At 42.4% G+C, this 23,828-nt stretch overlaps 1 protein-coding gene across 5 annotated transcripts in view; it reads right to left on the minus strand.

Annotated features, from left to right (window-relative positions):
* SLC23A2 (solute carrier family 23 member 2) overlaps positions 1 to 23,828 on the minus strand; it is a 128,351-nt gene that overhangs the window by 74,036 nt on the left and 30,487 nt on the right. For 4 of the 5 annotated variants that reach the window (XM_036321636.1, XM_036321635.1, XM_036321638.1 and 1 more), the window contains exon 3: positions 2,838 to 3,099. In XM_036321636.1, the coding sequence (XP_036177529.1) occupies positions 2,838 to 2,945 (108 nt within the window). In that variant the 5' untranslated portion in view covers positions 2,946 to 3,099. Of the gene's footprint in view, positions 1 to 2,837; positions 3,100 to 16,416; positions 16,439 to 23,828 lie in introns of those variants that run through there. The other variant, XM_036321637.1, reaches the window with a different exon arrangement.

The following is a 23,828-nucleotide window of genomic DNA, read 5'->3' on the forward strand; positions in this document are numbered from 1 at the left end:
AATTATGCAAATAATAAAATGATGACAGGATAGAAATATACGCAAACTATTAAAAAGATATAGTGAAAGAACACGTAAGTTTTCTTCCTGTTTCCATTTCACTCTGACAATACATGTGTACCCTGAAGCCTGGGAAGAAATACGGATACTTTAAAACATGTAAAATTAAAGGAGGTGGAAGAAACCACCAGTAATTACCATCGTGCAACCTCCCATAGCCTATCTTCTTCCTAGACCATCTTATCAAATCCCAACAGGAAATCTGCTCTTTTTTCCAACAGATTATGCTTTGATTAGCTGAAATACCTTTCCTCTAATCCAGTGGTTCTCAACCTTCTGGCCCTTTAAATACAGTTCCTCATGTTGTGACCCACCATAAAATTATTTTCGTTGCTACTTCATAACTGTAATGTTGCTACTGTTATGAATCGTAATGTAAATATCTGATATGCAGGATGGTCTTACGCGACCCCTGTGAAAGGTTCGTTCGACCGCCCAAGGGGTCGCAACCCACAGGTTGAGAATAACCATTGTTTTAGTTCTTTTTCTGGAGATTTCTTCTGTTCTTTCACTTGGGACATGTTTGTTTCCACATTTTGGCTGCTTCCCTCTGTTTGTTTCTATGTATTAGGTAGAGCTGCTATGTCCCCTGGAATTGGTAGAGTGGCCTGTGTAAGGCCCAGTGGCCCAGCCTCCCCAGTCACCTGAGCTGGTCACTCTAGATGCGCCTCTGTTTGTGTGCACTGTCCTCTTATAGTTGAGTCCTGATTGCTCTTGGCATCACTGGGAGGGATTTACCTCCAGGCCAATAGGCTGTGAGGACCAGCTGCGGCGACAGCAAAGGGGCTGCTGTGCAGGAGACACCCTGATGGAGGACTTGCTTCAGTGGGGCTTTGGTGCTCAGAGTCCGCCCCTTGAGAGTATCGCTCTCGGATGTGGTAGGGCTGTAATCTGGCGTGGTCTGAAGCTGACCACTAGGTATCCTAGCTCTGGGGACTGCATGAGGTAAAAGTCAGCTACTGCCTGTGCCTTGCTTTGAGCTACCCAGCATAAGCTACAGAGTGATCTGCAGATAGCTGCTACTTGTGTTGGGCTTGAAGGCGCCCAGGAGAGGCCAAGCTGTGAACCTTGGCAGTCTGCTGCTAGTGCCAAGCCTGGGGCCACTTATTAAGAGGTATGGGGCACACTGAGGCTAGCTGCTGCTTGTTTGAGAGATTTCAGGAAAGTCTGAAGCCTAAGCTAGGACTGGCCCTTCATATGGAAAAGCTACTGCAAACAGATTAGGTGGAGCTGTAAACTGGGTGGGGCAGGGTCTCAGGGAATCACAAGGGCAGGGCGAACAGTGTGGGATAAGTTAATGGAGACTCAGATATGGCTCCTGTTGGCTCTACGGTGGGGAGGTCTCAGCAAAGGAATAATGACTTCTCCCAGCAATTTTGTCTGGGAGAAAACTGCCCCCCAGTTCCTATATTGATGACAGACAATTTAGTTCCTCCCTGTATGTACCTGGACCCTTTCAAGCTGCTGCCCCAGTGCTGGAGCTCAGAGGGAGTGAATCTGAGTAAGTCCTTGTATGGGCCCTTTAAGAGGAACTGCCTGGGAATTTTACTAATAGAATCCCTTCGTGTCACTCAGCTACAATTCCCACTGGTTTTTACAGCCTTAAGTTATAGGGACTTCTCTTCCCAGCACTGGGACCCTGAACTGAGGGGTCTGGTGTGTGTGTTGGGGGGGGGGGGGGGGGCGCTTGGGGGGACGGGGTGGCTTGGATCCTTTGCTCCTCACAGGGGCCTCTGCAGACAAGATATCCTTCCCAATTAAAACCACCACACACAGGTGTCAAACCAGCCTGTTCCGCCCCTCCTACCAGTCTCATTGTGGCTTCTTCTTCAATTCTTAGTTGTAAGGCTTCCATTCAACCATCTGAATGAAGGTTTTTCTGTAATTTAGTTGTAAATTCTGATGTGGTTATGTGAGGAGGTAAGTACCATGTTTACTCCACCATCTTTTCCTTTCAAGAGTGGTTTTCTTTTTTATTTTTTTAATATATTTTTATTTATTTTAGAGAGGAAGGGAGATCAAGAAAGATGGAAACATCAATGATGAGAGAGAATCATTGATCAGCTGCCTCCTGCATGCCCCCCACTGGGGATTAAGCCCGAAACCCTGGCATGTGCCCTTGACCGGAATCAAACCCAGGACCCCTCAGTCCGCAGGCCAACGCTCTATCCACTGAGCCAAACCAGCCAGGGCAAGTGGTTTTCTTTTTAAAACCAACACTTTAGGTAACTTTCTACACATCAAGTCATAATCCTAATCTGGAAAATACTAGCACTGAATATAATGATGTGTGTCATTAGCCTTTACTGAGTGATATCACCTGTCTAGTAAAACTACCTCTATCTTGGATGCTGCTGCCATAATGCAAAGTATGGCCATTTGGGTTCATTAAGCCATTCATTCAATCTCCCATATTACAATACAAGTCTGACGTTGGGTTACAGGCAATTTCAAAAGAACACAATTTTGGAGATGAATTTAAGCCTTCGACATCCTCCAGTGTTGAGTAAGCACTGGGCCTGCTTTACAACATTAACCGCAACACATGCTTCCTTCCTGGAGTTAATCTCATCAGGTGAGCTCTAGGCAGAGAACAGGGCCAAAACCATAGGCAGCCAACAGGGCTCCCGGAGACTGGCTCACATGAGAAGCATTTGGTTTTCAAGTGCCTTAGCCTTCACTGAAAACATGAGTATTAAAGCTAATCCTATGTTGATTCAATACAGAAACTACTTTAGAGTGATCCAAGAAGAAAGGAAGACGGAGAATGCTGTTACCGGGAGGGTGAAGAAAGTGGGGTGCTTCGCTTCGTCTTCATATTTGCCTTCCGCTGAACTCCCAGCCTCCATGGACTTGGATGTAGTGTTTTTACCAATACCCATCATTAAGAAAAAGTGGCTGGTTTGGTTGTTGGGCTGCGCTGGCTGGAAGAGAAGGCTTGTTCAAGCAGCGATCCCAGGATCGGAGTTGGCTTTTCTGGTGCCTAGAGCACCTGATTCTCAGGCAGAGATGAACCCCACAAGCACCATCTCTTAGCACCTAGAAAAGAGAGAGCAGCCAAATCACCACAAGCACAGAAACAACACAAGACACATGGTCATCGCATTTTTCTTCGGAAAAGTCAAAGTACAAGTTATGCCCAAACATCCAAAAACATATTACTTACTACACTTTTCAAGCCCCCCTTCTCTGCATTTACAGTCATTCACTGATTCTCAATATCCCCTGGAGAGGAGATCATATCTCATAAAAAATATCAGAATACTAGGGATTAAGAAATAGGTATTTCTTTGGCGTGCATCATGGTCTATGTTTTATAGCCCAGTATTATCCAACATAACCTTTTGCAGTGATGGAAATGTTCTACAGCTGCCTTGTCACTTTCCATAAGAGATGTGACTAGGGTAAAAGAAAAACTGAAGAAAAAAAAAAAAGGAAAAGAAAAAGAAAAACTGAATTTTTAATTGTATCTCATTTTAGTTTTGATTTAAATAGCCACTTTTGGCTAATGGCAATCATATTACACAGTGAAGATATAGCCAATTTATTATGACTGCCTGGATATTAAAATTCTAAATTCCCTATAGGTGCCCAATTAAATGCATAAAAAAGGTGGGGGATAAAACCAATCTAGGATCGAGTGAGCACGCAGAATTCCAGATAAGTGGCAAGACGAACTTTAAATGGGCTAGAATACCACACAAAAAAATAGAACCAAAACATTCAGTATCTATTAAATAACAACATAAACATAAAGAAGAAATCCAACTGCCTCCCCCCAAAATGGAGAGGAGGTAAAATAGTGAGAGATTAGAGGAGGTAGGAGATCAACACTACTAAGGCCCAAGATGGACCTCATGTGCTCTAAGAACCTCAGAGAAGCTGATACTTACGAAGGAAAAGTGCAATGCTGCAGGCTAAGAGACAACCTAGCCGAAAGTCAAAAGCAGGAAATTACTGAAAGAATCCTATGCAGCCAAGTTTTGGTGAAGAAGAAAATAAAAACCTCAATTTCAAACAACAGGAGTATAATTTGGACAATAAAGATCCACCCAATGGCTTCAAAAATAAAAGACAAAAAGGATCCCTCCCTTCGAGGGCTGGCACATGTAAAATAAAACATGCCTAGGTACGCCTAAATTTTAATGGGGGGAAAAGTAGCACAAGCAGGCTTCTAGGGATGAGAAGGGACAGACAGCACATTCACTGGCACTCTGATTAGAATGATGTCAGGTCTTAGCACCAATTAATTTCCCGCTGAGAATGAATAAACCTGGCCAAGCTGTCCAGCAAATGTGGAGACGCACCTATAAGACGTTTAGAAATACAAGTAGGAAACCTCCTGTTCAAGGAATTCTGTTAAGGGCACTTTTCATTCAACAGATACTTTGGGTGAGCCAGGAAATTTTGAAATATACACAAAAAAGAGAAAGATTTATACAGAATTCAAGAGTTAAAATAGTTGCCAGAACTTTAAGTTCTGCCCCAATGCAATAGAGGAGCTGGGTGCACACATCTTCTTTTTTTTTTTCCCCCTGAGGTGGCTCTTTGAGTTTAAATGTTCATGTACATTTTGCATTCTTATTCATATCATGTTTGTTTAAAGCAGTGGCTCTCAACCAAGGGTGATTTCTCCCTCCAGGGACATTTGGCAATAGCAAGACATTTTTTTGGGCATCACACCTGGGAGAGAATGATTTGTATCTAACAGGTAGTGGCCAGGGGTGTTGCTAAACATCCTACAGTGCACAAGGAAAGAGCCCACAATAAAGAATTATCTGGCCCAAAACATCAACAGTGCCAAGACAGCAACCGTGGTTTAAAGCTATTTCCCTCCTGGCCATTCCTGTAATGGCTGCTTCCTGGATGGCACATCCTCACGTGGAACCTCTTAGCCTAAGCATTCAGAGCTCCAAGAAGGAAGTGTTTTAAGTGTCAGGTAGAATTATACACGGACCATTTATTTGAAACCTTCAGTGCTCAAGATCTAGCCACCTCAAGGTACCAACATCATGACCTCAGTTTCTATACTATTGTTCTTAGTCCTCAGTTCACTGCGTTTGGTGCTGTCTGTTGTGGAAGTAGAAGCCGGAGATGCAATCGCTCATTAGGTCTGGTTGTCAGCCTTACAGGCATTTGTGCCTGTTTGGAGGCACATGCACAAAAGGAAATGGACAGGTGTGACACTGAAGGGCCTCCTGAATTAAACCTTGCCCTGAAAGCATTTGTGCTATTGAGGTTAAAAACTGAGCTTTTGGTGTCTGAAAGTTCCCAAGAAACAGTAACTAGGGTACTGAAACATTCGTAGTTGTTTTCCTATAAATGGGAATAAGCTGATATGTATTGAATGACGCTTTTTTTTTCACAACAGATAATGCACTGAATATGTAGAATATAATTTATATCTGCTAGTTAGAAAGAGGGTCAAAGAAATTTGCATAAATAATATTTCATAGCATCAACATTCACAAAGCACATGAAACTGGAAGAAGGAAGCTCCTGCCCAGAATCCTAGGAGGTCACCACTGTCCAGTTGTAGTCACTTGCCCTCTGCATTGGTGAGGAATCTTTTCTCCATATTTCTATTAGATTTTTGTTTTGTTAACCCCAAAGTTAATACTATACTTAGATATGAAATACAGCCCATCAAAACTTTAATTTATTTGAGGAAGAGAGGGAAGGTTTTAAAAAATATGTTCAATGTACCTAATATTGAAATGGAGAAAAGATTTAATGTAAGAGCAGGGTTTTGTGGATGACCTGCTGCTCTCCCATAATGCTGGAATTATCGGAATAAACGCTCATATGATTTAAAAATAATAAGATTTAAAATACTTTAATATTAAAAAAATACTTTGTGTTGACACTGAAATGGAGAAGAGGTTTAATGTTTTAAAAAGCCCTATTAACTGAGTAACACCCCCACGGAGAGAAATACTATATTAAATATAAACCTATTATGTTGTATATATGTATTTTTAAAAAGGTACTTCCCTCTTCCCAAAAATGGCATCCCAAATGTGCCATGTGGGTCCTTAGCACAAGATTACGTCCCCCAAGGGAGACACGTGCCAGTTTGAGAAGCAGGGACATGCCTATCACCAAATAGAGCAAAGCCCATAATAGAATGAGTCTATGGGACTTGCTGTGGTTTAGTGACTTTTTAAATAACTTTCCTTTTTCAAGAACAGGGACAAGTGGATTATTATATTTCTTCTTCATCTTTTCTGCTATTTGTAGGGGATATAAAGACCCACTTATGCACTTTCCAAAGCATAAAAGTGGGGACTTTCTATATTCAAAGGGGAAGTTACAAACATCACTTAGAAAACCCTAAAGGCTCTACTGGTAGCCCTGACAGAGACTGTGTGTGTTTACTTAGAATTAATCTTTTTCCTACATTTTTAATTAAAGTGTTCTGCAACAATTCAAAAAATAATAAGCAATCTACATCTTGATCTAGCCACTGCCACCCATAACCTCCCCAGATCTGGCAGGGGGGTGGGGTAAGAGGGGTGGAGATATAACATGACAATGAACATTCCTAAGAAGATCTGCCTGAAGTAGTCCCAGGGATCTTTACCTTGACAGCCAGTAGCTTGTTTTCCAAAAGATATGACAGGCAAAGAAGATGGTGAAATACTGCTAGATTTTCACAAGACCACATGCCATACAGTCATATTCAGAGACACCCACAAGCTCTTTGCTCCACAATCCCGCCCCATCATCTTTAGCCTGCCAGAAGAGCTTTCCAATCCATGAGGGCCCATGTTAACTTCAGGGGAAATGATGAACTTTTTTATAAAACTGATTTGAGAGAGGAAGGGAAAGAGAGAAACATCAACCTATTGTTCCACTTATTTATGCATTCACTGGTTGTGTCTTATATGTGCCCTGACTGGGGATCGAACCCGCAACCTTGGTGTATCGGAACGACACTCTAACCAACTGAGCTACCTGGCCAGGGCAAAAGGATGGACTTTTTAATGTAGAATACATCTACTCTCCCAGGTTAATTTGGTCTGCATGTTTGTTTCAGACATGGACATTCACCCTCCACTGTCCCCAGCATCAGGCACAAGGGGGACAAGTTCCATCATGACAAGAACACTTTCCACCAAGTAGTCTGTACATTTTTCCCTACCAGGCGTTAACTGACTCTACAAGCTGTACTGGGAGGACCCACCCCCTCCTTTTGCCTGTCTCTTACACAGCAACAGCCTTTAGATCAGTGGTTCTCAACCTTCCTAATGCCGCGACCCTTTAATACAGCTCCTCATGTTGTGGTGACCCCCAACCATAAAATTATTTTCGTTGCTACTTCATATCTGTAATTTTGCTACTGTTATGAATCGTCATGTAAATATCTGATATGCAGGATGTATTTTCATTGTTACAAATTGAACATAATTAAAGCATAGTGATTAATCACAAAAACAATATGTAATTATATATGTGTTTTTCCGATGGTCTTAGGTGACCCCTGTGAAAGGGTCGTTCGACCCCCAAAGGGGTCGCGACCCACAAGTTGAGAACCGCTGTTCTAGAGCAGTGGTTGGCAAACTCATTAGTCAACAGAGCCAAATATCAACAGTACAACAACTGAAATTTCTTTTGAGAGCCACATTTTTTAAACTTAAACTATACAGGTAGGTACATTGTTATTAACTTAATTAGGGTACTCCTAAGGCTTAGGAAGAGCCACACTCAAGGGGCCAAACAGCCGCATGTGGCTCGCGAGCCACAGTTTGCCAACCACGGTTCTAGAGGAATACAGCCCAGGCCAGCTGGCCTGCAAGCACTGCTTCTGCTTGGCCTGCTGTGCAGTCCCTGCCCTCCTTGTGATATGAGGGAACTCTGAGGGGCAGGGACGGCTAAAGCCCGCCCTCCTCAGACCAAGAGTCCCAAACCTGTGCAGCCTGGTCACTCCACAGCCCAAGCCATCCTCTTGTCAGCAGTACAACAGCCTCTTGTCATTTTCTTATTCCATCTCTACCACTTGCCCATACTGCCGCCAGCACAACCATGCTATGGAAACTGCCATGCTCTTTGATGATGTCACAAATGACAACCGAATTCCTTAGGAAGGCTACAAGTTCACTGTGTGAAGCTTGGCCCCCACCATGCTGTCATCTCTGTCTTCCGGGTCTTGAAGGTATTGGGTGCTCTTCTAGCCTTTGGGTTCTTGCACACGCAGTCCCTCCCAAACAAGCATCATTTCCCTTGGGGGAGCCCCCATCAGTGCTTCCTGATGGGGTCACACCTCTTTGCATGTCTGGGAACCATGAAGATGGTTCTAACATAGTGAGACGGCGTTCTGCACCAGACAGGCACAGAACAAGAGGCAGTATTCACAGCCTGCAGCCCCAACTCTCAGTGCCGAATTTGGCACCCATATAAAAGGCTCCCCAAAATTCGTGGAATGAATAAATGATGCTTTAAAAAGGGGGCCCTGGCCAGTTGGCTCAGTTGGTTAAAGCATTGTCCTGATATGCCAAGGTTGTGGATTCAATTCCCAGTCAGGGCACATACAAGAACCAACCAATGAATGCATACATAAGTGGAACAACAAATTGATATCTCTCTCTCTCTCTCTCTCTCTCTCCCTCTCTCTCTCTCTCTCTACCCCCCCCCCCAATGAAAACAATAAAAAATAAATACCTGATATCTGAGATTAACAATAGATACATTTTAATGTCAGGGAAAAGGCAGGGTGCAGACATTGCTGCTATCATTCAACTAACAGATGAGGGAAGTGTTTGAAAGGAAAACACCAAATTATAACCATATCAAGAGGTAAGAAAATCTGAGAGAATCTATACATGAATGGCCAGGTAGAAAACAGATGAGCAAACCTCCTTTGATGTTGACTGAAACACACCCCAGATGCCAGCAATAAGCATTAGATCAGAAGATGGCAAACTACTGCCTGGACTGGTTTTGTATGGCCCGCAGCAAAGAATAGTTTTCACATTTTTAAAGGGTTATAAACAACAACAAGGAAGAACAAGTGACAGAGGCCACCTGGCACACAAAACCTAAGATATTTACAGAAAAGGTTAAGAGGATGAAAGAATTCTGTTTAAAATGACAATAATAGCTTCAAATACTTAATACATTTAACCAAAAATGTACATAAACTATAAACTATTACTAAGAGCCATGAAAGAGGTTAATAAAACTATAAACTATTACTAAGATCTATAAAAGAGGTTTCAATAACCAGATATCTTATGATTCTGGTGGCTCCATTGGTATGTATATACATCTACTATATGTAAACTATAGTTCAATAAAATCAATCTTTGAAGAAAAAAAATTTTAAGTGTCTTCTCCCACACAGTCTGATTCCAGGGGTCTGGGTTGGAACCCAGGAACCATCATTGTTAACAAATGTACAATGTTCTGATGTTAACTAATGGTCCTCAGATCCCCTACACCAGTGGTCGGCAAACCATGGCTCGAGAGCCACATGCAGTTCTTTGGCCCCTTGAGTGTGGCTCTTCCACAAAATACCACGTGCGCGTGCGCACGTACAGTGCGATTGAAACTTCGTGGCCCATGCGCAGAAGTCGGTTTTCGGCCTGGGCGAGTCTATTTTGAAGAAGTGGTGTTAGAAGAAGTGGGGGGTGTCGGTTGGTCGGGCGACGGGAGATGCGGCTCGGGGGAGGCACGCGCGATTCATGCACGAGTTGAGTGAGCCAGTCAGTCAGCAGTCTCATTGTGCAGTGGTTAGTTAATTTTAGGGAGCGTTGTGGAGGTGAGTGAAAGAAGATGTAGTGTCGAGGATTGAGAAAGGTATGTTGAGATGGTTTGGACATACAGAGAGGATGAACGAAAGGAGATAGACAAAACAAGTATACAAGACGAGTGTGGATGGCAGAGTTGGAAGGGGTCGACCTCAGCGAACATACCTCAATCAGATTGAGGATGTTTTTAGCAAAGGCCAGCTTAGGAGTACCCTAATTAAGTTAATGACAATGTACCTACCTATATAGTTTAAGTTTAAAAAATTTTGCTCTCCAAAGAAATTTCAATCGTGTACTGTTGATATTTGGCTCTGTTGACTAATGAGTTTGCCAACCACTGCCCTACACCTTTGGTGGCCTGGTGTGGAATACAGCTGTTTTCTCTGCTTCCATAAACCCATCCGGACAGGTGAGAGTATCACTAAGACGACTCTGGGATAAAGAAACTCAAAACCTTTATTGGCCAAGTGGTAGCTTGGTCTTTACCAAGACACAAACAAGAGCTTTCAGAGGTGGCCAGGTTCAATGACAAAGCACATTTTAAAAGCCAATTCATGGTTCTCTGCTTAAATCCCATCATTAGGGGATTATAGCTGAGCTGTGGCTGCTCCATTAAATTCTGCTTAATGCTGTCATTTGACCAAACCCTTTGAACCCAAGCCAAAAAAAGATTATTGGAACAAATAACCTCTATTTGTATAGATCAACCCCCTTTAAGTGTACTTAATTAAATGGTTGCCTAATACATAGGGTCCTGCCTTAAGAAGCTGACACTTCTGACACTGAGCCTAGCTGTCATTATTCTACTTAAGCGGCAATGAGTGAGGGCATGGTTATTGTTTGATCTTGTGATAATGGCTATGCAAACAGGGTGTAACTGAAAAAACACCAGTCATCCTACAGCCTTTTCCAAAACAGTCTAAGAACTCTTGCTCTTGTTTTTCAAACTGCAAGTCACGACCCACTTGTGGGCCATGAAATCAACTTAGTGGATCTCAAATAGAATTGTTTAAATGATTAAATATAACAGGACGAAAAACTTCAGAGCACATCTCACAAGGGAACCCAGTTTTGTACTATGGCTTTGTACTATGCTTTGTACTATGGCCCATCAAATACGGCATAAAAGTCACCAAAGTAACTAAAGTTCTGCCCAGTAACATAAAAGGCATATTCCAAGAACCCAATTTAAAGCAGGTTATTTGCTGAGCTTCAACTAATATTCCCATAATTTGCCAAAGTGGTAAAAGGTGACTGAGACTAATATTATACTATCCCCGCTCTACAACGATGGAGTGCCCAGAATCAAGGCCTCAGAGTGGCTTTCTTTAAACTCTATCGAGCTCCAAACTCAGTGGTTGAGTGTTGGCCTATGAAATAGGTGGTCACGGTTCAATTCCCAGACAGGGCACATGCCCGGGTTGCAGGCTCAATCCCCAGCATGGGGCAAGCAGGAGGCAGCCAATCAATGATTCTCTCTCATCACTGATGTTTCTCTCTTTTCCTCCCTGAAATCAATAAAAATATATTTTTTAAAAATCTATCGAGCTCCAAAATAACCATCCACTTCAATAACTGTAATCAAGAAAACCTTCATGTTGACCAAAATCACCCCAATAAAATAAAAAAACCTGTGTACCCCTGAAACCTATACAAGTTTATTAACCAATGTCACCCCCAATAGTAAGTAAGTAAGTAAATAAATAAATAAATGGGGGCGGGAGGGGAAGGGAGGGACAGAGAGGGGGAGGGAAAGAGAGAAGAAATTAAGAAAACCTCCTGTTATACCTCATGAGCTGTGTCAGTCTTCTGTCACTGTTTTGGTTTGTGGATTTATTCTCTTAAGAAGAAAATTTAAAAATAAGCCAGATAGTCCTGGCTAAGTAGCTCAGTTGGTTAGAGCATTGACCAGATATGCTAAGATGGCAGGTTAGATACCTTATCAGGTGACACATAAGAATCAACCAAGGGCCCTAACCAGTTTGGCTCAGTGGATAGAGCATCGGCCTGTGGACTGAAAGGTCCCAGGTTCGATTCCGGCCAAGGGCATGTACCTTGGTTGCGAGCACATCCCCAGTAGGAGGTGTGCAGGAGGCAGCTGATCGATGTTTCTCTCCCTTTGCTGTTTCTAACTCTCTATCCCTCTCCCTTCCTCTCTGTGAAAAATCAATAAAATATACTTTAAAAAAAAAAAGAATCAACCAAGGAATGCATAAATAAGTGAAACAACAAGTCAATGTTTCTCTCTCTGAAAAAATAAATAAATAAATAAGCCAGATAAAACCCGGACTTCTGAGGGGGAACCCAGGATTAGGGTCCAGGTTCCATCTCGGGAACCACCCACTGAGAACCCAGGAGGAAGTGTCCTTTCAAGGCCACACCCCCATGGCCCACCTGACTTGGAAGCATGATGGGCCCTATTTAAAGAGGAATTAAGGGCTGAGCTGCTCCTGAAATTAAGAAATCGTGCCCTCCCATCATCAGCACTTAGTAGTAGTCCCTAGTTCAAAGCATTCAACCACTGAATGCATTACTCACTAAGACTGCACCCCAAGAGGAGAGGCCCCTTGTGTACAATTCACCTTTATATTCCTAGCTCTTAGCACAGAACAGGTTCTCAGTAAATGTTAATGATACACATTTACCCCAAATAGATGGCACTGAATGAATACTACATAGAAAACATAAACGCAAATGATACAATAAGAATCTGTGATAAGCCGAACCAGTTTGGCTCAGTGGATAGAGCGTTGGCCTGCGGACTGAGGGGTCCCGGGTTCGGTTTTGGTCAAGGGCATGTACCTTGGTTGCAGGCACATCCTCAGTGGGGGGCGTGCAGGAGGCAGCTGATCGATGTTTCTCTCTCATCGATGTTTCTAACTCTCTATCCCTCTCCCTTCCTCTCTGTAAAAATCAATAAAATGTATTTTAAAAAAAGAAAAGAATCTGTGATAAGATCACTTGCCCCATAGCAACAACCCTGCTCCAAGGTGGAAGAAAGGGGCCCCTGGGCGAATAGTGCTGGATTACTTAAGAGTCACTTAAAATGGAGAGGAGGACTTCCACTGTGGGCAAGAGAGGACACAAAGCTGCTGGATAGACGTGGCAAATACTCCTGGATCATATACAGGGTGAAGTGGGTAGCGAGCAGGATTCCTAATCGAAAGCAAAAATGTTTGGTGCATAAAGTAAAATGCACAAGTGATAAAAACAAAACCGATGTTAAAGACTATGCCCTGCCTTCAGAAGGCCCCTTCAGTCCTAAAAGCCGCTGGTACAGAATAAGCTCTAGTCCCAAAATAAACTCTAAGTCCTTAAAAGCACTTAAATCCAGCCCAATATGGCTGTTTGCTAATGTTGGTTTACACAGCCTGAGTCATGAAAAGCAATGGCCAATCTATATAGATGAGAAGGTACTGAATCGTCAACTACTCGGTTAGGAAAAAGATAGTCGAGTGTACAGTAAAAGGTCAAAGCTGCTGACATCGTGTTGGTGTGGGGGCTTTAAAATACAAAGTCACCAGCGATCTTTGTTTTCTGACCTAATGTTGTAGGAAAGATCATCTAACAGAAGTCTCTTCCCGAAATTTTATTTCAATAAAATTATGACAAGACCTTAAGACTCATCATCCTCACCATTCCTTTCTTGCCCCAGGTGCCATCCACTTGGTCCACACTGACCTGCAATTCCCAGGTCTTAGCTCAAAAAGTCTCCTCCTCCAAGAAGCATTCCTGGGTTAGCAGCCCTTCTTATGTGTTTCCAAGGCACATAGCTTCTTTGTCCAGCTCCCCGACCAGGAAGGGATAGGGGCAGGAACAGTGTCCATCACAGGAAAGGCATTCAAATATTTAGAGAAAACCTACACATTTTTCCATGGGCCAGTTAGTCATATAGTAGAAACAAAACCTAATCCCTGCCCTCCAGGTTTATTCAAGGATATCGTGTGGCTGAGACAAGAGAGGGGAGAGGGAGAAGTAGTGAAGCAAAAGGTATAGCCTGTGGACCAGAATTAAAATATAAATGTATATTTGAAAAAGGTCAAACAGAATCAAGATGGGTTTTACTGCATTTATTTCTACTGTGTGTGACTTAACGTATCATCTCTTGTGCAAATGATTTTTTTTCATTTAAACACTACTTTTAATGTATTAACCAGTCATTACAGGGGACACCAAAAAGTTAATTTTATACAGAATTCTAATGACAGCATAAAAATCGCAGAACTGACTGCCTATCATATCGGTGGGGTGAGGTGGGTAGTAAGCATGATTCCTAATTGAAAGCAAATATTTTGTGGTGCAAACATGATTTCATGTAATGCTCATCAAAATTCTGAGAAGGGTGGTTATTGGTTCTAGAGTTTAGAAAACAGGCACAGAAAGGCTGACTTACCCTTGGACAAAAGCCAAGGACAAGTGGCAAAAGCAGCAATTATTTGGGGAGCAAAAGCTGCTCCTGTTCCCTTAGAGACCAGCAGAACAAGGCTCTGAAGATGAGCAACCAGAGGTCATTTCTGAAGGTCATTCTGGAGGAAGCCAAGGAATGCCCCTTTACTGTCAGGGAATGGAAAGAAAGCAGCTTTTTCCTCTTCCACATCTCCAAATGTCATTTGATGCCCCTCCTCACCCACATTCCAGTACAAGGACAGCCTTGGGTGCCAAGGTAACTTCCAGGGGCTGGCTCTGCCCTGCTAACCCTGTACCCCACTCTCTGCTGCTCTAGCACCAGCTCCATCCTTCCTTTGCAGCACAGCTGATGGCTCCTCCGTCACCTCCAGCTGATGCCACTGCTGCCTGTGTGCTAGGAGAAGCATTTCAAGTAATTGTTCATTCCACGCCTCAAGTTCAATGTACTTATCAGCCCGCTCCCTGAATTACTCTTCAGACCATACCATTCCTCTTTGGCATGTTTTCATCCTTCCCTCTGTCCCTCGTGCCAAAGCCAAACTTTCTTCTGTCACCTGCAGAGAGAGGTCTAGCTCCACCTTTCCCTTATTTCCTAACTACCCATTACACCTGCTCAGTTTTGCTGGACTTCGGTACATTTACTAGTTCAGCGGTCAGCAAACTGCGGCTCGCGAGCCACATGCAGCTCTTTGGCCCCTTGTGTGTGGCTCTTCCACAAAATACCAACTTTTGCGCATGGGCCACGGAGTTTCAATCGCACTGTACATGCACACCCGCACATGGTATTTTGTGGAAGAGCCACACTCAAGGGGCCAAAGAGCCGCATGTGGCTCACGAGCCACAGTTTGTTGACCACTGACTAGATCTTCAACCACCTGCTGTCTTCCTACTGTCTGGAAGAAATTCTATTTGCAAATCTCCTCTGCAATGTCCTTTTTCTCCCCACCCCAACCCCACGGTCCCCTAGTCCAGTCTACCAAGAATTCCATCTCCTTCTTGCAGACTCTCCCAAGAGAAGGGGAAGGGCGTGCTGAAATTTCACCTGCCCTGCCGGGTGACCTGATGGTTGAAGAGTGGGTTTGGCTAAACTACACTGCAATTAACCTGGGGCTGGGACGCTGTAATTATTCTCCAGATTAACACCAAGTACACCGCGATCAAAATTATCTTTTCCCTCACCTTCCATAAACATCCCACGCCTGTGAATACGTTATGCACATTTTTATGCAAAGAAGCATGTTCCTCTAAATTAATAAAAAAAACATACCCAGTCAGAACCGGTTTGGCTCAGTGGATAGAGCGTTGGCCTGCGGACTGAAGGGTCCCAGGTTCGATTCCGGTCAAGGGCATGTACCTTGGTTGCGGGCACATCCCCAGTGGGGAGTGTGCAGGAGGCAGCTGATCGATGTTTCTCGCTCATCGATGTTTCTAACTCTATCCCTCTCCCCTCCTCTCTGTAAAAAACCAATAAAATATATTAAAAAAAAAAAAAAACATACCCATTCAATTCAGAGACTGTGATCACTTAATCGAGTCCTGTGCCACAGATGTATTGCTTTTTGTGTGTCTGCACCTGATATTTCTATAACCCCAAAACCTTAAAAGGATTAAAAATGGATGCAGTCAGCTACAAGAGACTCCAGGCTCTTCGTCGAATTTGTTTAATCTGTGTTCCTTTGGCTTGTGTGCTTTCCTCCAACCCTTAAAGTTCTCCTTACAAACAAAACATAAAAGATCACACGGAGCCTTGGAAGTCCCAGGACTGGACCTAACTCTGAGAATAAGGTAACTGAGCACCTGAAAAACAGAATCTGACATTTTTAATTGTTGTAATAGGTGTTTATCATCACTCTTTCTCCCATATTTAATGAAAGGCACTGCCTCCTAAAAGTTGCCTAGATGTTAATGTTCAGTTATTCATATTTAAATAATGCCTGACAGCACTGAGAAAGACTTTGGAGATTTTCTAGTTACCCAGCTGGGCAAACCTGAGCCACAGGCTCCTTACCCACCTCACAGACACGCAGACGCACACACAGACACACACACACACACACACAGCCATTTATTTGCAGAAAACCAGACACATGGACACAGAGAGGAGCACACACTCACAGATGCAGACACAGGCACAGACACAGACAGACACAAAGACACTAATTCCCCAAAGCAAAGCTTATGTGCCACGAAATGGTCTTACCTGCAGATGGAACTCATACCCTAACCACAAAAATGTTCTTTAATCTGTGCTGGCGTCTGCAAGGCTGGGATCCTTCTCACGCTCAGCACAAGACACTTCAGGTGCTGAAGGACTTCCCGCTTTTATAACCCGACATTGGGCTTGCCAACATTGTATAACCACACCACCCAGTCAGAAATGCTATCTGTTTCTGTTACACAACAGCCACCACCTGGTTACAAACGGTAGCTGCAAGCCTTAGCATGGCCTGCTTACCGCGTCTGCGCCTCTCGAGAGGGCCGGCTGGATATTCTATTGTGGAAACCAAGCAGCTGCTGGGATTACATTTCTCAAACCCACACAAATAAGGGAAATTAAAACCTATCTTTCCAAATCCTCCCGTTCAAATGAACAAGTCCGCCCACACTGCTTTCAGCTTCAGTAAAAAGGGGGGATTAATTCTACTCCCTGGTAATTTTTCATTTCCCCATTTGGGGGTCCAAAGACAAGTGTTTTCAAAGATTAAAAATAGATCTCAAGGTATGATCTCTTCCTTAAATGATAAGCAAAGCCAACAAATCGCTGTAACGTTGAGCACTAACCATTGGAACCTAGTTAGATGAGGCATCTGGTGTGCAGGTGCCAGTGACAGAGGCCCCAACGAAATGCCCATGAAGACACAAAGAAGAGGGAAGAAGCCACATCTGCAGTCAGACTTTATTCTTTCTAGTCCTGAGGCCAGGCCAGAACCTGCCAGAAACCTAGGAGTGGGCACCTCCCCACCTCGGAATGTGCTGTGAGGACAAATCCCTGCCTCCATCTCCCCAACCCCAGACCACACTTCTCCAATCCAGACAGAGACCGTAAGGCTCACATAAGAAACAGCCAGGAAGAAGGGGCACTGCCAGCAACCAAGCACATCTTCGAAGATGGGGTCTCTGGGACAAAGAAAGAAGAGGTGCCAGGACAACTCCTGGAGGAAAGGAATTCTAAGTGTTACTTACTTGTGAATAAACTTACGGAAATCAGCAGTGAGCATAAGAGGAAGATGCCACTTGACTGGAAGAGAAGCCACAGGAGAAACTGGAGAGAAGGCTGAGAGCCAAATACTTTAACTGGGTAGGAGATTCACCACAAGGGCCACAGGTCACACGGGACACACCCAACCCATCGGGTCAACATGCCCGGGTAGACCAGAACACCCCTTGCTCCTCAGTGAGCAAAAAGAAAAACAATCCAGCACGCAGCCTACAGAAACACACTCAGAGCTTCTGTCTCCTGAACACAAGACCTGTGCTCAGGATGTTCTGTGAAGCCAGTGACCTCAGAAAGATCCTACTGTAGGAAGGAAAAGAAAAGTTCAATTTGAACCAAGGAGAAAAAAATGACAAACAAACCAAAGAGTTGCTATTAAAGGGGGAAAAAGAAAGGAAAGAAGAGCAGATGATTAAAGAAAATGGACTGAAACCAAGGGGATGGGGAAGAATTCTAAGGAAACTAAAATTAACTGAGAAGAAAAAAGGGGAAGTGAAATTGTAGAAAACTGAAAGGAGGAAGGTAAGCTGGAGAAACTATGCTACTGCCTGGATTCCTGCCTGAAAGGCAACTCCAGTGCAGAGACGAGAACCACGAGGGGGAAAGCAAAGAGCACAGCCAAGCCAGGAGCAGTCCGTGTTTCTTAACTGGACTTAAAGACAAAACGAACAGAGAAGCCAGTCATGTTGTATGATTCCATTTCTATGAAATGTCCAGAACAGGCAAATCTAGAGGCAGAAAGCAGATCAGTGGTGGCTGTGGTGGAAATGGGGGACAAATAGGGAGTGACTGTTAATAGGTTGGGGATTTCTTTATGGGATGAAGAAAGTGCTTAAAATTTGATTGTGGTGATGTCTGCACAAATCTGATTTACTGGAAGCCACTGAACTGTACAATTTAAGTGGAATAACTTTATGGTATGTCAATTATATCTCAATAAAACTTTGTTATAAAGAACATATGGGCCCTAGCTGGTTTGGCTCAGTGGATAGAGCGTCGGCCTGCAGACTGAAGAGTCCCGGGTTCGATTCCGGTAAAGGGCACATGCCTGGGTTGCAGGCTCGATCCCCAGTAGCGGGGGTATGCAGGAGGCAGTCAATCAAAGGAGGCAGGCAGCCAATCAATGATTCTCTCTCATCACTGATGTTTCTATCTCTCTCTCCCTTTCCCTTCCTCTCTCTGAAATCAATTTAAATATATATATTTTTTTAAAAAAAAAAAAAAAGAACAAATGGAACAGACTTAAATTAAATACAAAAGTATATGATAAACTATTCTGAAGAAAAATTTGAGTATAGAGATTACAGGGGCACATCAGAATCAAAATCAGAGAGAAGAAACCTATACTTGATAAAATAATTTAACTAGTGGATGAAAAAGTCATAGAAATATTCGGGGAAAAGGAGATCGTGTTTGGTTTACTTAAATAGCAACAATAATTGAGATGAGCCCTAGGATTTTCCAAGGCAGGATTAAATGCCAGAAGTCAATAGAAAATGCAGATCTATAGAGAACTGAGGAAAAGGTTTTCCCAAAGAATTTTATACCCAGACAAGTTGGCCTTCATATGGAAAAGCCAAAAATGCAATCTCGGATATGCATGGGCTGAGGAAGAAAAGGGCGGGGGGGGGGGGGGGGGGATAGAAAAAGCTTGAGACTTTATTCCAACCACACAAGAGGCAAGATTGAGAGAGGCCACTAATACACACGGCTGCTAACAATGAATGCCAACCAAAACCATCAAGATCTGGACAAAATTAAATAAGGAACATAAATCCAGTCATAAAACTAAATGCATGTGTCAAATTATTCTGTAAGCATAGGCTATGCACTGTAAAATATGTAATTAATAACGATAAAGCAGATCAAATAAGAGGACATTAATAAAGAATGAAGAGGGAATGATGCTAAAGCCTTATTGGCAAAACAGTATCAGATCTTAGCTCTGACAACTAGAGAGACAGGTTTAAAAAGATGTTTTTTACCTAAATTAAGGGAGGTAAAAACTATTTTAACTATTTAAAAATGTTCTTTAAAGAAAACCACTATTAGAATTTGAAACAGACTACAGAATAAGACAAAGTGAAATAAAGATAAAACAATATTAATGCTGTTTTACTGTTATTTTTTGAGTGTCTGACAAAGTGCATTACTCCTGCCAGAAAGTATAAGATGGGGAAAAGATGATCATTCTATATTACTAAAGTACAAAATTCACAATGAAAATAATGTCAATTTTTATGTTCTAAACATTATTTCATTGAAATAAGGCCCATAATGGTTAGCAATATAGAAGAAACGACCACACTTCATAAACCTAACTATATATCCAAGGAGATGAGGAGCAAGAGGGGTATGAGCACATTAATTTTATTTTATATCCATTAGAGAATCTGGCCAATATAATGAATAAGGTAAGGCTAATATAATAGGTATTAAACTTTGCACCCCATAGAAAATAGAGCTCTTACTGTATTTTCAATTACTAAAGAGCATTTGTGAAAACTGATCATCATGCTAAATGAAAATTTCAGCCCTGACAAAAAAATACTTCTCATTGCCTGACCATGATGCCAAAGAGAGAAAAAATAATTATCAACCAAGAAAGCCTAACCACTTCACAATTTTCACCCTTAACTGTTGGGTCAAAGATTAAATTGAAACTGTAAAAATACCCTTACAATTAAACAAGAAAAAATAAGCAGCAAAATGCCCTAAAGAAGATAAAAAGAAATTAAAGAGAGAAATTAGCCCTAGACAGTTTGGTTCAGTGGATAGAGCGTCGGCCTGTGGACTGAAGGGTCCCAGGTTCAATTCCAGGCAAGGGCATATGCCGGTTGCGGGCTCAATCCCCAGTAGGGGGCATACAGCAGGAAGCAGATCAATAATTCTCTCATCATTGATATTTCTATCTCTCTCACCCTCTCCCTTCCTCTCTGAATAGAGAGAGAGAGAGAGAGAGAGAGAGAGAGAGATCAACTTGTTGTTCCACGTATTTATGAATTCCTTGGCTGATTCTTGAATGTGCCCTGAAGGGATGGAACCAACCACCTTGGTGTATCGGGATGACACTCTCACCAACTGAGCAAGCCAGTCAGGGTGAAAATGAAGTGTGTTGTTTTGTTTTAAAAAGGCACTAGGATAAGATACTTCAGAAAAGTAGTCAGTTAGGGGGGTGGGTAGAGGCTAGGAGGAGAGGAGAAAGGGGGAGACATCTGTAATACTATCAACAATAAAAAATATATTTTAAAAAAATAATAATACATAAAAAAGAAGAAAAAAGGAAAGCAGCCATTTACAATATGAACATAGAAAAAACAGCCTGCACAATAGCATTAACTCACATGGTGCCCCCTTTTATACTGCACACACATGCAGGTGTGCTCCCAAAGCAGATGGTGTTGAACCAAGCAGTTCACAGTGGTTTTCTCTGCAAAATGGAATTACAATTGTTTTTTCTGTGTGTTCATTTGACTTTCCAAGTCTTAGCTATGCCCCTCTTACTGTATTAGAGAGCAAAAGTTAGCAGTCACTCAATTTTTAGTATCTACATAAAGTAATAAAAATTTAGGACAAAAAAATAAGGCAAAACAATTAAAAGATTAAACTTGGCCAAATACAGGGAGAAAAAAATTATTTCTTCAGAAATAACTATGCATTTGAAAATATCAAACTTGGCCCTGGCTGGGTAACTCTGTTGGTTAGAGTATTGTCCCAATACACCAAGATTATGGGTTCAATCCCTGGTCAGGGAACATAAGAAACCAACCAATGAATGCATAAATATGTGGAACAACAAATCAATGTTTCTCTTTCTCCCTTCCTCTCTTAAAAAAAACAACAACAAATATCGAATATGATTAATATAATATCTGATCTATGTTTTCCATTTAAGGACAAAATCTAAACTATGTCTTTTAAAAAACAAAAATACCCTTACACATTTGGTGATCATTTTTTTTTTTTTAATATACATATTTTATTGGTTTTTCACAGAGAGGAAGGGAGAGGGATGGAGAGCTAGAAACATCGATGAGAGAGAAACATCAATCAGCTGCCTCCTACACACCCCCTACTGGGGATGTGCCCGCAACCAAGGTACATGCCCTTGACCAGAATCGAACCTGGGACCCTTGAGTCCGCAGGCTGATGCTCTATCCACTGAGCCAAACCGGTTAGGGCATGGTGATCATTTTTAACTGCCTTTTAAATAAATGTTACATGGTAATATTTTAGTTTCATAACCGTAGGGCACTGAGTAAATCAACCAGGAGATTTAGGATTATCAGATGAAAAAAAACTACTCCGTAATAAACAGAGAATAAAATAAACAGAATCCTATATAATAAAAGCCTAATATGCAAATCAACTGAACGGCAGAATGACCGGTAGAATGACTGGTCACTATGATGCACACTGACTACCCGGGGGTTGACACTCAGCACAGGAGCTGCCCCCAGCCCGCAGGCCCCAGGCCCCAGGCCAGCCAAGGCGGGTGCCAGTAGGTACCCCCTTTGCCCCACTGGTCACCCCACAGATCAACCCTGATTGCTGGCCAGGCCTACGGACCCTACCCATGCACGAATTTCTAGTAAAATTCTATAAACACTGAAAGCAAATGTATTGACTAACAGCACCCTCTAGTGTTACAATATTTAAATGGTACTGCATAAATTATAAAACAAAATTGTCTTTAAAAACTATTTTGGAAAATTTCAAACATACAGAAAAGTAGAACTAGAATACATTTTCATTTCATAGCCAACTTATTTCAGACTATGCATTTTTTTTCTATTTTTATTGATTTCAGAGAAAGGAAGGGAGAGGGAGAGAGAGAAACATCAATGATGACAGAGAATCACTGATCAACTGCCTCCTACACACCACCTACTGGGGATTGAGCCCACAACCTGGGCATGTGCCCTAACCAGGCCGCCCAGTTCATGGATGAAAGCTCAACCACAGAGCCACACGGGCTATGAATTGTTTTGATACACATGACAACTTCTCTATTTCATTAGCAGAAGTATCAGAGACCACCAGGTATCTCTCAGAGCTCTCTCTCATTCAATTAAGAATTAACATAATAGCCCTGGCTAGCTGGCTCAGTTGGTTGGATCATGGTTCCATACACCAAAAGGTTCTGGGTTCAATTCCTGGTCAGGGCACATACCTGGATTTCGGGCTCAATCTCCAGACAGGGTACATGCTGGAGGTAACCAGTCAATATTTCCCTTTCTCTTTCTCTTTCTCTCTCTCTCTCTCTCCTTACCCCTCTCTCTAAGATCAACAGAGGCATTATCCTCAGGTGGGGATTAACATATATATAAATAAATAAAATACAGTCCTGTATTTAAAAATCATAATTAACATAATGAAACCCTTGATTTTGATCTGGCACACAACCAACTAAATTCAGGCAATATTTCCCAGCCTCCCTTGCAGCAAGATATGGCTAAGTTTTGGCCAATGGGATGTTAAGTGGAAATAAACACACCCTCTCCTTTCTCTCTTTCCACTGGAATGGTGAAACAATAAGAAAAAAAGGAGAGAGAAAAAATCTAGTAAGATAACATATTTGCAATAACCCTACTAAATTTTCAAAAGGATATGGATCAGTACATATTTCAAACCAGCTGAATGTTATTTTCCTTCAAATGGAAGGATCATAATAAAGGGGGTAAGATGAAAAAATTCACTGTTCAACTTGTCTATCAAAGACTCATTAAATTGGCCCTAACTGGTTTGGCTCAGTGGATAGAGCATTGGCCCTCGGACTGAAGGGTCCCAGGCTCAAGGGCATATACCTTGGTTGCAGGCTCCACCCCCAGTAGGGGGTGGGCGGGAGGCAGCTGATAGATGTTTCTCTCATGGATGTTTCTAACTCTATCCCTCTCCCTTCTTTTCTGTAAAAATCAATAAATTTTTTAAAATATATTTTTATTGATTTCAGAGAGGAAGGGAGAGAGACAGAGACATCAATGATGAGAGAGAACCATTGATCGGCTGCCCCTTGCACACCCACCACTGGGGATCGAGCCCATAACCCAGGTATGTGCCCCTGACTCTTCAGTCCCCAGGCTGATGCTCTATCCACTGAGCCAAATCGGCTTGGGCTAAAATGTTTTTCTTTAATTAGCCATCCCAGAATAGCATAACTATTAAAAAAAAAAAAAAAGACTCATTAAATCGGCTTCTCTGGCAGACACTTAATGGATGGCTACTCATTCATAATCTCAAAGCACAATGCAGAATGTGTGCTGACAGTATGTGGCAGAATCCAGCATTAAAGTACAAACAAGCTTATCCAACTCTGAAAGTAAATGCATTGGAAAGACAGCATTCTTCAAACTTAAGATACACATTACAGGGTGTCCTGGTCAGCACGGTGCAGAAGA

Source organism: Myotis myotis, unplaced genomic scaffold (assembly GCF_014108235.1).
Source record: "Myotis myotis isolate mMyoMyo1 unplaced genomic scaffold, mMyoMyo1.p scaffold_m19_p_9, whole genome shotgun sequence".
Lineage (NCBI taxonomy): Eukaryota > Metazoa > Chordata > Mammalia > Chiroptera > Vespertilionidae > Myotis > Myotis myotis.